At 34.6% G+C, this 14,132-nt stretch overlaps 1 protein-coding gene across 4 annotated transcripts in view; it reads right to left on the reverse strand.

Annotated features, from left to right (window-relative positions):
- Window positions 1-14,132, reverse strand: part of PARPBP (PARP1 binding protein) — a 44,225-nt gene that overhangs the window by 5,159 nt on the left and 24,934 nt on the right. For 3 of the 4 annotated variants that reach the window (XM_059681829.1, XM_059681828.1, XM_059681830.1), the window contains 3 exons: window positions 13,616-13,799; window positions 10,856-11,034; window positions 8,757-8,838 (listed from right to left, as the gene is read on the reverse strand). In XM_059681829.1, the coding sequence (XP_059537812.1) occupies window positions 8,757-8,838; window positions 10,856-11,034; window positions 13,616-13,799 (445 nt within the window). Of the gene's footprint in view, window positions 1-6,962; window positions 7,026-8,756; window positions 8,839-10,855; window positions 11,035-13,615; window positions 13,800-14,132 lie in introns of all 4 variants that reach the window. The other variant, XM_059681831.1, reaches the window with a different exon arrangement.

Consider the following 14,132-nt stretch of genomic DNA (forward strand, 5'->3'; position numbering starts at 1 on the left):
TGTTTTGTTTTTACCATGAAAAATATTATAAACATATCAAAACATAACAGAGGACCACAACAGTTCTATGATAGTCTTGAAATACTTAGGTACAAAAGATTATATATAGGTTTTCTTTTCCTTACCCTACACAAAAAACTTTTTTAATTAATTACTACTTATTAAGTTCCAACTAGTGATAGGCACATAGTGTATTAAAGAGAGTATTAGGATGGCTTCTATAATCAGAAGCCATCCTACTTATAAAAGTTGCTGCTGACACACAGCTGGAAAGAATAATAAATAAGTTGGATAACAAAATCAAGATTGAAAATATCTCAGATGGCTAGAACCTTAAGTAGAAAATAATAAGATGAAAATGAATGAGGATAAACAAATTCCTGTATTTAAGTTCAAAATATCAATTACAGATGTACAGGATGAGGAGAGCCTAACTTAAAAACAACATATGAAAAAGATCTAGAGATTTTAATTTATCACGAACTTGACTGGAGCCAACAATGTAATGTCCAGCTAAGAAATCTGCACACAAAGCAATGATGTGAAGGGAAAGGCACCAGATTTGCTGTCAAAACACCTGGCTTCTAACACTGGCTCTATCACTTATTAACTAGACGATGTTCAGTAAACCTCTAAACTTCTCACTTACCCACATATAAGTGGGAATAAAATTTATCTCACAAAATGGCCAGGATTAAATGGTTAAATACATGAAAGGGCTACATAAATGTTAGATCTATGTTGATACTATGCAGTTATTAATGTAATAACATATATGAAGACAGTAGAGTGAGAAATTCGTTGAATTAGGCCAACTCTAAAATGATTCTTGGAATGCAGCTCAAAAATTGAGCTTACCATCAGCGTCTTCATTTTAGTTATTAAAACAATACAAGCTACATTGGCTTGTATTTATAACTTAAAAGAGAATGCTTTTCCTTTGTTCATAAAAGTTGAATTTTTGTGCACAAGATTAGTGGCTACATAGAACTGAGATTACTTCCTGTTGCCAATCTTCCAAATCTCTCTGTGTATTTGATTTGGAATCACAAATAAGCAAAAACAATTCCCTCTTGAAAGTGCTTTTGAAGTCCTAAACAACTAAGAATAATGTCCAGATTCATACATGGCTGTTAAAATCATTTTATGTTCCAGTCACATGAGAGACAAGGATTGAAAGTTTTCCTTTGTAGAGTGATTTCCCCCCTTTGGAAAGCTTTCTATCCACAGTAAAATTGCAATGAACTTCAAACTTGCCAAGAATTGGAAAAGTCCTTTTGCCACAAGCTCTTTTTAAATTGAAATTATTAGTAGGTTCCCAGTTTGGGGAAAATAGTACTTCACATAGGAAAGCCTGACTCCAGTTAAAACGAGTCAAAATATTGAAAAGTTGCAGGCACTCTCAGAATATTACAAAGAAAAGGAAAGTTCTAAGCCGTTATCCCGATAAATAGATCAAGTTTGGAAAAGGAAATTATTCCTAACCAACCTCTTAAATATGTAACTAAAAATAAATACTCTGAGTTTATCTTTTTGTTCTTATATTATCACATTTTTAAAAGAATAGATTTGCTACCCTTGTGGCGTATGAATTTATAAATATATCATATGATCCATTTATTCTTCAGTGAAATTTCATTTACTTTGCTAAATAGCAGAAAGATAATATTTTGACCTAAGGAGTAGCATTATCTTTGTATGAGTTACTCTGCCTTTATTTACCCTTTAGGAATAGCATAAACTCTGAAGTCTTACCCCTGAATAAAAACCTTTGCTCTGTTACTTCCTAGCTGTCGAGTCTGGAAAATGATGCTTTCTAGAGTTGAGCAAGGATTCATTAGGGTGAAGGGTATAAAATGTCTAGTACACTTGACACTTAGTAGGTACTCATTACTTCAACCAAAACAAATTCAATTCCTAATTGAATTTCTATTTCAGTCTAATACAAAAATCCCATCTTCATTCTAATGAAAAATGCTGCTGACTCCCTTGAAGTCTATGCTTCTCAAAGAGACCCCAACTGACCATCCTATTTAAAACCAAAACATATCCAAAGAAACACACTCTCAGAGCTCTGCCTCCAGGGATCACGCCCCTCCATCCCCTTCCTCTCTCCTTCTCCCAAAGACATCTATCTCCTAAACTCCAAGGGCCCCCGACACTTGCAAGCAGGGGAGCAATGGGCAGCAGCAACTCATCCAGGGCTCACCCCCAAACCTGTCTCCAAGGCCCCCTTTTCTCTGACTTCCCAGTGAGCCAAAGCAGCCCAGTCTAGGCTCTCCTGTTGCTTCTTCTATGCCCTTCCTTGTTTCACTGCCCTAAATGTGTTTTTGCTGCAGTCAATAGATTCTTCCTTGCTTTTAGATCCTATTGCAAGTACCTGGGGCCCAGAATTCTCTGCACAAACTGTCCTAGGCACTGGGTTGGCACTAGTCTCTTCCTCTAGGCTCGTGGGCTGACTGTTCATGGCATGGGCAATGGAGAGTGATATGTACACCTCTTGAGGGAGTGTTCCTAAGAGTATGGAACAGAACCAGGGTTGAAGGGTGCAGGGATAGGTCAGGGGCTTCCATTTAGATTCTTGCACCCCAGACCCACAAATATCAGGGGCTTTTGTCTGTTTTGTTCACTAACGTTTCTCCAATGTCTAGAACGGAGCCTGGTATTTGAGAAGCATTTAATGCATGTTTGTTAAATGAATTAAGTAAAATTAAAACAGACTTCTAACTGGTGTACGCAACTGAAAAGTATGAGGAAACAGACACATGAGTACAAAAAGTGTGGAGGTAGTAAAATAGATTCTACTCTTTAAAAGAGAGTAAGGAAACCACATATAGAGAAATGAGAGAAGTAGACTGGCAAAGAGTAGCTTAATAGGGAATATCTATAACTCTTCCAACAATAAAGATAAATTTTTAAAAAAAGAATAGCCAAATCACCCTGAGGACAAAAGCTTTGAGATAGAAAAATCTGTACAGAGTAAACTCTACTCTGTTCAATAAAGTAATGAAACCACTGGTATGGAAATGAGAGAGGATACATGCAGAGAAAAGCTAAATCCCATAGAAGCACCGAGAACTGTGCAACATCAACTGTTCCTTCAAGTTCTTAAATATTCTGCCTTTCTCTGGTTCTCGTGCACATATCCTTACAATAAGCCCTACAAAAAGTAATTGTTTCTTAAAACCACAAAAGCCATACTTCCCTTAACCATGTCCCACATTTTTTATTCACGTATTTTGTACAACTGCCCAATACACAGTCTTTTACCTGTAAAGCAATCTAATACTTTCATCAGGTTGTTTGCTCAGCCTAAAATGCTCTCTTCCATTCTCTCTGCCTACTTAAATCCTATTTATTATAATTTATCATGGTTAGCATGCCGTTTCCTCTACTTATTATGGGTTTCTAGTTATTGCATTCGTGGGTATCTCTAATCTACCAGAACTGCAGGTGTTTAATATGCTGTCTATGTGTAGCTAATTAATTTAAATTAAGTAAAATTAAAATATCCAGTTGCTCAGTTGCAGTAGCCATATTTCAAGCACTCAGTAGCCAAATGCGGCTACCACCTACAGTGTTAGCACAAATACAGAACATTTCCATAGAAAGTTCTAGTGAAAAAATCTACAGTTCACGTCCTGTGGCACTTTTGTGTGCTACAAATGGATTCTCAAGGTACTCTGGGATATTTGTGCTTGCTGGGTCCATAATATTAGAACCCATATGTAACTCTGTATTAGTAAAGGAAACCTTACATGTGTTCCCCATGTCTTGTTACTAACAACCACCTGATGTGAAGTCAATTAAGCTTTGGGAAAAACTACAATCATTATATCTTCAAAAATTGTTTCCGTCTTACTTTCTCCTCCTGTTCTGGGGCTCTAAATAGGCAAATGCTAGACTTTTTCTCTGTATCCTGCTCTTCTCTTTTCCTTTTTTATTCTGTTCTCCCTTTGCTTTAGTTTGGAGATTTTTCTAGTGACTTATCTTTAAGTCCACTTGTGCTACGATGCTATGTCCAATTTATTAAACTCATCTATTGAGTTCTTAGACAACGTTTTCACAGTTCTGAAATGACTATTTGGCTCTGTTTTATAGATTTTAATTCTCTGTTGGAATTCTCCAATTTCTCCTCCATTTTGTCCATCTTTTACATATTAAAAAAAATGTAATTCCTTGTCTGCTAATTCTAATATCTGGATCACTTATTAGTTTTTTCTCTTGACTAAAGGACAAATCTTCCTTCCTCTTTTCATTTCCAGAATATTTTATTTAATGCTGGATATTGTGTATAAAGGAACTGCACAGGCTCCAGATGAAGGGTTTCCCTTGCATCTGCTAGGCAGACACAGTGAAGGTAGTCAGGGACTGAGCTGGGTCAGAGCTGGGTTGCAGAAGTCATAACGCATATTCAATTTCTGGCTCTTTTTCCTCAGGAATGGCCCTCTAGGCTTTCAGCTGAAAGCCTTGTGTATGTCTATGGCCTCTGCTCTTCAGAGTTTTACACTGTGCTCTTGGGCCTTCCATCTCACTTCATGTCCGAATATGGCAAATATCTTGAGAAGGAGATATCTGTGTTCCAGGCAGGTCCCGCTCCTCAAGCAGAGCGCTGTCTCCCAGCTGCCTCAAGATCACAGCTGATGTCAGTGTACTGGATGGAGGCTCCTTAGACTTACTCTCAGCTCCGGAAATTTGGCATATGTGTGCTAGGTAAAAATAAACTTCAGGGCTCCTGAAGTTTCCAAATTGTTGCCAACCTCTCAAGACACCCAAGATTTTTGTTGGTTCCTCTCTTCCTCTGAGGGTCCTTTATATGGGCCAATACCAATCCTCGGGTCGCTCCCCACACTGGCAAATAATCCCAGGGAAGAAACAGCTGATAATGGCTAGCTCACCTCAGAATTTTTAGTTTATTTAAACTACTCTGGTTACATAGCTTGTCTATGTCTTTAAGATATATTTTCCCCATTTTTTCTGCCTTTTATTTTGTTTTGCAGTAGAAATGGCATTCTGCTATGACCTACTATATCCTAGTTAGAAACAGAAGCCTCCATCCAAGTCTGGGAGTGATTTCTTGATTCTGTTCCCTCCTTATTCGAGAGCATTTTATTTTCTCTTCAGTTACAATTTGAAGGCTGCATACTTTGTTATCCTTCATTTTTCTGTAGCCAGAGCAATGGCAGAGGCAGAAGTATGGTTCAGCTGAGAAAATGCACAATTTGAAAAAAATGTCTGGGTTCTGCACTCTCTTCTAAGAGTTTATTACACACTAGAGGCCCGATGCATGAAATTCATGCAAGAGTAGGTCTTCCTTTCCCTGGCTGTAGGCACCGGCTTCCCTCCAGCACCCAGGACCCAGAGTTCCCTCCAGCCACAGGCAAGCACCTGGGATCTGGGCTTCCCTTGCAGCCCCAGCTTTGTCTGGAAGGACGTCCAATCTAATTAGCATATTATACTTTTATTATTATAGATTATATGTACTCTAAGAAGGTTTGCTACCCCTGCTCAGGGACTGTTTCTCATTCAAATAGAAGGAGATCATTTGCATCATTTCCCCAATTCAGTAGGTCACAACAGAGTAAGTGTGTACTAGTAAGTCCCAGGGTTCCTTTTCCACATTTATCCACATTACAATGCAGCTGCCATTTCTACTATTTCTCTGGCAAGAAAGGAAAAGAAAACCAAAACAAACGAAGAAAAACAAGAACACACACATTTAGTTGGCTCCTCAGTTCTGGAAATATTATGATAATTCTCAGGATTTTGTCAACTCATTAGTATATTTGAATACTAGAGTAGATTAAGTCATTAAGTCATGCTGTGCCTCTACACTCTGAAATCTTCCGTTTCTGTCCTTGGCCATCATTTTTGAAGTCTATTATATCTAATTACATTATTCTATGTTGTTTGCTCTTGGTGAATATATTTGCTAGTTTTTACTATTCTGTACTCATTTTAAATCTCATTTTAAGGGGAGGGAAATTCTATGAGTTGAACTAAATCCATTTTAATTTGAATATACAGTGCGTTTTCTAATACCCTAAAGGTTAAACCTGGATATTTGATTAAGAATTTCCTAACATCATGTGTATTGGACTGCCTGACAGCTTCAAAGGTACCATTATAGCAGTCAATTTTTTCACACTACCTAAGTCCAAATTTCCACTGTCTCGATTACTCCATGTTTTAAAGATCCAGTATTTTCCCGATCAGCTCACTTAAGTTATTAGGTCAGTTAATACTGATGATAATTCTGACATACATATAAGAAAACGGCCCATAAATATGACCTTTCAGTTTGCCTGATGTTGAAAATACTGCTACATCAAGCTGGAAGGAATGAAACAAATTTATTTACAGAGATATAAGGAGGTAAGTATCTCCTTGAAAAATTTTTTAGTGAAAAGGTATAGGGGATGGAGGGAGAAGGAGGTCCTAATATATGGTGACAGGAGAAGATCTGACTTTGGGTGGTGGGCACACAGTGCAATATACAGATCTTGTAACATAGAAAACCACACCTGCAACCTATATGTTCATGTTGACCAATGTCAACCCAATAAATTTAATTTTTTTTTAAAAAAAGTTTAAGAGTACTTGTATAAATTGCTTGGAAATGGGGAGAAAACATTCTCTACTGGTTCCTACCAAAACCATAAAGGTTCTGGAAGAAGCTTCCGATTTCCTTCATAGAAAAATTTGTTTGCCCATAATAGACAAGTTTCCTAATAAGCTACACTAAGACATAAGACTTGAAGACTTAAAATTAGTATATTAATAAGTACTTTCCATAATGGCTTTAATAGGATTTTATGTTCAGAGGAGTATCTATTACTATTTTTGAATGAGGAAACAAAAATATAAAAAAAGTTAATTTGCCCCATTATAATGACATGGATATTTCACAATCAAGTATCATCTACAACAGCCACATTCTAAGTTCTCTAATATTTTTCTACCTTTGCAGTGAGTGCTTTTTCCAAGACAGTTTTTCAAGTGTAAATTATATATTCTTTCCATGACTAAAAAAAAAAAAAAAAAAAAGTATGCCAAAAGAGCAAAAGTAACAGGATAATAAGGTAATTAGCTGCTAAACTACTTTTCCACAGTTACTCAGTAGTAAATATTAGCAACATTTTTTTTTTATTATTCCAAATAAGTACTCTATCTGGCCATGGTTCAGCTGTACACCTGGCTAAACCAATTATTTTCACACTTCGCTCTTATAAAGAATACTGTACTATCAAATATAATCACAAACACCAATTCCCTCAATTCCCTATTGCCATTTTGATTCAGACTATGTAGGCTAAGCCAGCTCCACTACTAAATTCCAAAAGCAATGTAATTATAATCCCATTAGTATTTAACCATGGCTTTGCACACTGGCATAGAATAATATATCATGGCAGTTATAAGATCTGGAATAAGGTTCTTTCTCAGGATTTTGGTCTCCTAGTTTGTAAATGAGACTGGATTAGACAATCTCTTTTCTACTCCCCAAATTTCCTAAATTTCTCTATAAATTAAATTTATCTGTGCATTTTATATTAATTAGTTGACTTACCAATTTCTATAACAAAAACCAAACGCTTTTCATTTTTTCAGATATTTTCATTTTGATTTACTTAGTTCTAACAAAATATCTCAATGATCTTTAAATAAAAGTATTATAGTCTGTCAGTATCCATAGCAGGAAAAAAGTTAAAGAATTTATATGTTACATTTCTAATCAAGTCCAAAGAATAAATGTGTTTTTTAAAATCCCATGCCTTAACTACATTACTTACAGTTAATATAACAAAGAGTTGACAAATTTTATTCACAGAAACACTGTATAAAACTCAATGATGTATTCCACAAGTATTAGTTATTAGCAACTACTAATAATCAATGGAAATATAAGACTTATTAATATGTATAAATAAACTAAATGGGGTTGGGATATATAAATGAAATAGATGAAAACTAAAAGCTTTGCTAATTGGAACTAACTTTCTAAATGGGAATATAAAGAACATACAATTTAGAGTTCTCAAAGTTGTGTCAAGATGAATAATTGTTTGACAGTTTAAGGATAACTATAACTTTTACAGGAAAAATTTGTTAAACAAATGAATGAATTCCCCACCATAGAAGATTACCTGGCACATAGTAGATATTCAATAAATGTATGTTGAATAAATGAATGAGTTAATATTGAGTCTCATTTTGAAAAATAAGACCAAAAAAAATTTTAAGCTCTTGAAAAACACATCATTGACTACTTATAGGTACAAATGTTTCAAATGAGAACAGGAAAACAAAATGAAAATATAAAGAACCGCTCTAATCAATGAACCATGTCAAATGTTCTCTTTGTTAAAATCTATAATTAATTATATTCTGCCAGTATGCCTTTAGACTGAAATCATGCAGCCTTAAGATTCAGTTTAAGATACAGAAATGTAAATGAGAAAACATATTCCTTTATTTTCCCCTTCATTCACTGAGCAGATATTTCTTGAACACTCAGTGGTAGCCGGTACTTATTCCTTTCCTTTTTAGGTCCATGAAATGATTAAGTCAGAGACAGATTAGCCAAGATTATATAAAAGAAATGTTTCTGTATGTAAATGGTCATAACCCATTTTCCACTTAATTCCTATTGTTCCATGCACAATGTATATTTATTATACCCAGTTCAATTTCATATATTTCTTCTAAAAATAAAACAATTTCTATCATTTTCACAATAATTCATTAAATTGTACCTTAATTTTTTTCTCTTCCATTGACTTGTGGATGCGTTCTTTTAGTGGTTTCACCAAAGAATTATTCACTTGTATGGGAGATCTATGTCCAAATAAAGCAAAATTTTATAAACCAAAAGAGCTTTCTAAAATCTAGTTTTCACCCTCTCCTACACAAAAGCAGTTATATAATAAAAGACTACTGAATCTATATAATATTATATAAAAATATCAGTATCCCTATTCTGACAGTTCTAAATATTAATAATTTGCTTAATTAATTCAGTCACTAGATATTTGAGCTTCTACTATATGTAAGCCACTGTATAACATCCTGTGAATAGAAAGTTTATTCATTCATTGGCCCTGAATTCAGGACTCATGAAGTCTAAGTTAAAAAAAAAGACACCCACCTAACTAAAATTCAAAATGAAAAAGGCTAAGTGTCATAGCAGAGGAATTCAAAAGAGAAAAGCATAGTTTATAAGAAGAAGGGTTAGAGAAGGCACAATGGAGAAATAGATACTGGAGCTTTGGAGCCAGAGAAACCTGGATTCCCCAATAAGTTCCTGTTTGGCTCCACAGAGCCAGAGACATAACCCCTGTGACTCAAAAAACCATTATATAAGACTAAAAGATAGTTCATTCTAAGAAAGTCTAGTTTATAACCTTATATTGACTTTATATTTATACACATTGTCCTTAATTTTATCATTTCAATGGAGACCATTAAAAATTTACTTTACCATGGAGGGTACCTGTGCACACAAGGACAACGGCAGTGCCAAGGTAATTGCAAACAATTAAAATGTGTTTGGCCACATGACTGAATACAGAAAAATACCTTCCTAAAATGGATGTGGGATTAATATTGTTTTAAAATATTCTATTAACACAAAATAGTAAATGGTAGAATGAGAGAAAATTTAAATCATTTATATTTCTACCTAAAAAGTAAACCTTGTTAAACAGAAGGTAAAAGGAGAAAAAAACAAAGAGTCATTTTCTTTATACTCATTTCTGGGATTCTGACACAGGGTGAAAGCAAATCACTGATAAAATAAATTTCCACTGTTAGGAAAATATTTGGGCATTTCTAAGGTAGAATGTGAAAGAATTATATTATGCCCAACAGTAAAGAATAATCATGGGAAGCTGGTGAAGAAGACAACATTTAAAAGAATTATAGGACAAAACTGAATTGTAGATCATTAACCTTTCTCTTCAAAGACAAAAGACAGTGAGGCACAGGAGAGAGATTGCATGAAGCAATCACGCATGGATGTGTATGAACAATTTTAGACTAAAATTAGATTTCTAAAAAGTAGCTCAAGCAGAAAATAGAAAAGATCAAATAATAGTATGACGTTGTAAAAATTCTCCACAATGCACTAAATGGTTGTTCTAAGATTTAAAATGGTTGTTCTAAAATTTTTAATGTTTCTATAAATGAACACGCATTAATTGAAAATATTATCAACTTACTGGATTTTGATCTAACTGTTGTCAAAACTGTATAGTATCAATGTCTTGCATGAAATACCAACACTAGTTTAGTATTTTTCTTCACAATGTGAGGAAGAAACAGTAAATGTCAACTCCAATGGGAGTTAGGTGCAATGCTCTCTCTTTTTCTCAGGCAGAATAGCACAGTCCTTAGAGCAGAGACTCCAGGCTTCAGAGAAAGACACCTTTGCTGCTTGCTAACTTAGCTCTCTTGGGCAAATTACTTAACATACCTCTCAAGCCTCTAATTCTTCACTTAAAAAGTGAGGATATTATTAAAAGAGGTTGCTATGAGGGCTGATATAATATAAATGAAAACATTTAGCAAAGCTCTTGACACACATAGCAAACCAAATAAATATTTCCAAAGCAAAAAAAACAAAAAATAAATAAAAGAACACCTGCCATACTCTTACAAAATACACCTTTTCATATATAACTCACATTCAAGTGTTCAATTTCCTTTTAACTAACTTCAGTTTTCTCTAATCATACTTATCTATAATCTCCACGTTTCCTACCATAGCATGCACTTGTTTTATAATCAATGAGGTGCTTTTTCAAAAACTCCTCAGAGTTAACATTCACATACATATAGCTTCCACATGACTTACCTGAAAAGTGTAAGAATAGAAGTTCCATTGTGATCAATGGTGTATTCATCGTCATATAAAAGCTCTGCTTTGTTTTCAGTAGGAACACTGGCTGCTTCTTCATCCAAAAGAACTAGTAAAAGTTTCACGGTATCTCTGCCACAGTATGCAGTGCCATGGTTTATGGCATAAGATTTTGGCTTGAACAAAAAATAATTTTAAGTAAACATTATAATCATCCCGGCTGGGTCAATCAGTCACTTTTCCGTTTCATGCACCACGGTTCTCCTTCCTGCTCTGTTGTTTAATAAAAGATCATCCATAAGAAGTGGCTTTCAGGCATGAGAATATTTCTCCCTCAAGCCATACTAAAATCAATTTTATCAACTTCCAAAAGCACAAAAGAATACAAAAAAATAGTATCATCAAAAAGGATGACATTAGGTTCCGGTCAAAATAACATTGGGCTTTTAAGTCAGAAAATTTAGCTACTGCCTTCCTATGCGACCTCCCTCAGGATTTAACTTCTCAGTATTTTTCTCTCTTATACCAAAGAGAGATGAGGTTCTGGTGATCTAAATACCAACCCCACAAATGGCTAGAAAGATCTACTCAAATGCAAAAATGAAAAACTATAGTTGATTCTCATTCATTCAGTAATCATTGATCAGTACATACTGTGTTTGAAGATAAGACCACCAAGGTAAAAACTGCTGCCACAAGGAACCCACATTCTCCTTAATAAAATAAGTAAGCAATAATTGCATTCACAGTGCTCAGTGCTATTTCTAACATAAGATATACATGGTGCCTTGGGAGCACACAAAAGATAGTGATCAATTTACCCTGGAATCAAGATTGGCTTCATAGAGAAGGAGACACAAAGGCATAGGAGAGAGCAAGGTATTTTCAGGGACCGGGGAGTATGATATGGCTGAAGAATAGGATAATAGAGAGGGAGTTACATGACATGAGCCTAGAAAAGCTTTGTGTATCAGGCAAAGAGGTTATAAGTCAGTCTGTTAAAAATCTCTTAGTTTATTAAGCAAGGAAGTAAAACAATACTACTTAGATTTTAGAAAAGTGATGGCAATGTGTAAAACATATTCCAGGGTAAGAATGTTACTAAATCTGAAGACAGAACAAATTAAGAGACTGTAATAATCCAGTTTAAAAGTGAAGAAGATAGTAGCAGTGGAGATTAAGAAAAAGCAGATTAAAAGAGGAGAGCTGGAAAAACTCAGTGACGAGATAGAAGAATAAGCAAAAATGTATGATAAAATATAATACGTAAATACATGTAAGCACAGACTCTGAAGGCATTTCTGTCTGATTTTGATAACAACTTACTAGTTGTATGTGCTGTGTAAGTCTGGGAAAGTTGCTGAACCTTAATGTGCTTCAGTTAAATCACTGGTAAAACACAGGTATTTAGAGTGCCTAACCAATAGGATTGCTGGACATTATACCTCGATATCAAAGCTGCCCTTTCTGGGGCACTTCTCGGCTTTCACCAACATGGTCTTGGCCTCCTTTCTCTACTTGGCTGACTCAGGCTCAGGTTCGGTGAGCTATAACCCACACCCATACTGGAACTTTAACCAATTATCTATCATAACCTAGTGCTTAACATATATATTTTTCATTAGCACCAGATAAGTCCATATTGTTTAATATTAACCTCACGGAGGAATTATTGAATCGCATTTTTCAAAGATTTCTGATTTGGTGAAAAACATACAATTAAGAACCAGGTTGCTTGCATTTTTTTATTTCTTGTGACTGGAAATGGGAGAGATTGATGCTCTTAATTATCTGAGTTGTGACAATTCCTGATTTATACTGATAGTAATAACCTGGCTGTCATTTGAGCCAAGCCAGTCACAGGAACTGTTAATGTACATGGGATATATGGAGAACAACTCAGAATCTCCCCCATCAAATTAATCTAAAAACATGCAGTTATTGAGAAATATCTAAAAATAGTCCCCAGGGGATGTGAATAAAATAAGTAATAAAAAATAAGCAAAAGTCCTTCTTCATACACTACCTGTCACAATCACAACTAATGAAAAGGGGCTTTTGTTACTTGAATAACTAAACTGTAACAAATGGATTTTAACACATACTCCAGAATTGTGTGCTAGAGCTAAAAGCAAGGTAGAAAATTTTTCCTATAATACCATAGTTATAATGCTGCATAATGTTCAAAAATCTCGGTAAAAAAAAAAAAAAGAGAGAGAGGTGAATGTTCTAGGAATATATAGTTAAGAGATTTCTAAGTATAGGAGAAATTCTGAATGTTCACAGTACGCTGCAATGGAAGTAGAAAATAAGACATCACAGAAATAGAAAAATTCTGTAAAAGAAAAATAAAATACTGAATAGAAACCATTTTGTTGCTTTTCTATTAAGTGCCTAGTACTGAGGTCAGAACCAGAGAAACCAAAGGGAAAATAATTGCTTTGAAGAATAATATTAAAAAATATGACAGAACACCTTAGTATCCATCAAGAATTATAAATTGCTAGTGCTCCAAGGGATACTGAAGATTATCCAATGCCCTACTTTAACAAATACAGTCAATTTGGTCCAAAGATGTTAAGATTTACCCAACTCCAACATAATCCTACATAATCCTATTGAGAACTTAAATTGTCAACAACGTAACACAGGAAACACATTCTTCTGACTTAAGTAGCAATAGTAAACCATTTCCACAACAAATAGAAGAGGAGGTGTTTTATATAAAAGGATAATAAAATATAAAAAGCTCATTACCCGTGCAGGACTGATGTCAGTGGTGCTAACAGATAAGTCTCCTTGTTGAGAATTGAAAATATTTTTAATCCTCCAATCCAAATCCTGAGCAACCTCCTCTACTGCTTTACAAAAAGGATCCCTGTTGTTCTGGCCTTTAATCACCTGCATCTTTATCACAGAGAGTATCCGACTCCCTGCAATGCTGAAAATGGAAATAAGATTGCCTTTATAATAGTATTAGAAATGACAATGTGTGTATAAGCTTGACAATATAATTCTCAGAGCTAATCAACACTTTTCAAAGATTATGGATTTGTTCTTAAAAATCAAACAGTAACACATTTAAGAAAAGGATGAGAACCATTAGAAGTAAAATTACAAAGTAAGTCATTTCAACAAGGTAAGTTACTTCTTTCTTTCTTTGAAAGCTAAAGGGAAATAATTTAGTTATATATGACGACAGATTCAGATGCAGTTATACATACACAATATACTTAAAATATGTATCTTTCGACACAACTAAGGTAACAAAAGC

Source organism: Myotis daubentonii, chromosome 2 (assembly GCF_963259705.1).
Source record: "Myotis daubentonii chromosome 2, mMyoDau2.1, whole genome shotgun sequence".
In the NCBI taxonomy this organism is placed as follows: Eukaryota; Metazoa; Chordata; class Mammalia; order Chiroptera; family Vespertilionidae; genus Myotis; species Myotis daubentonii.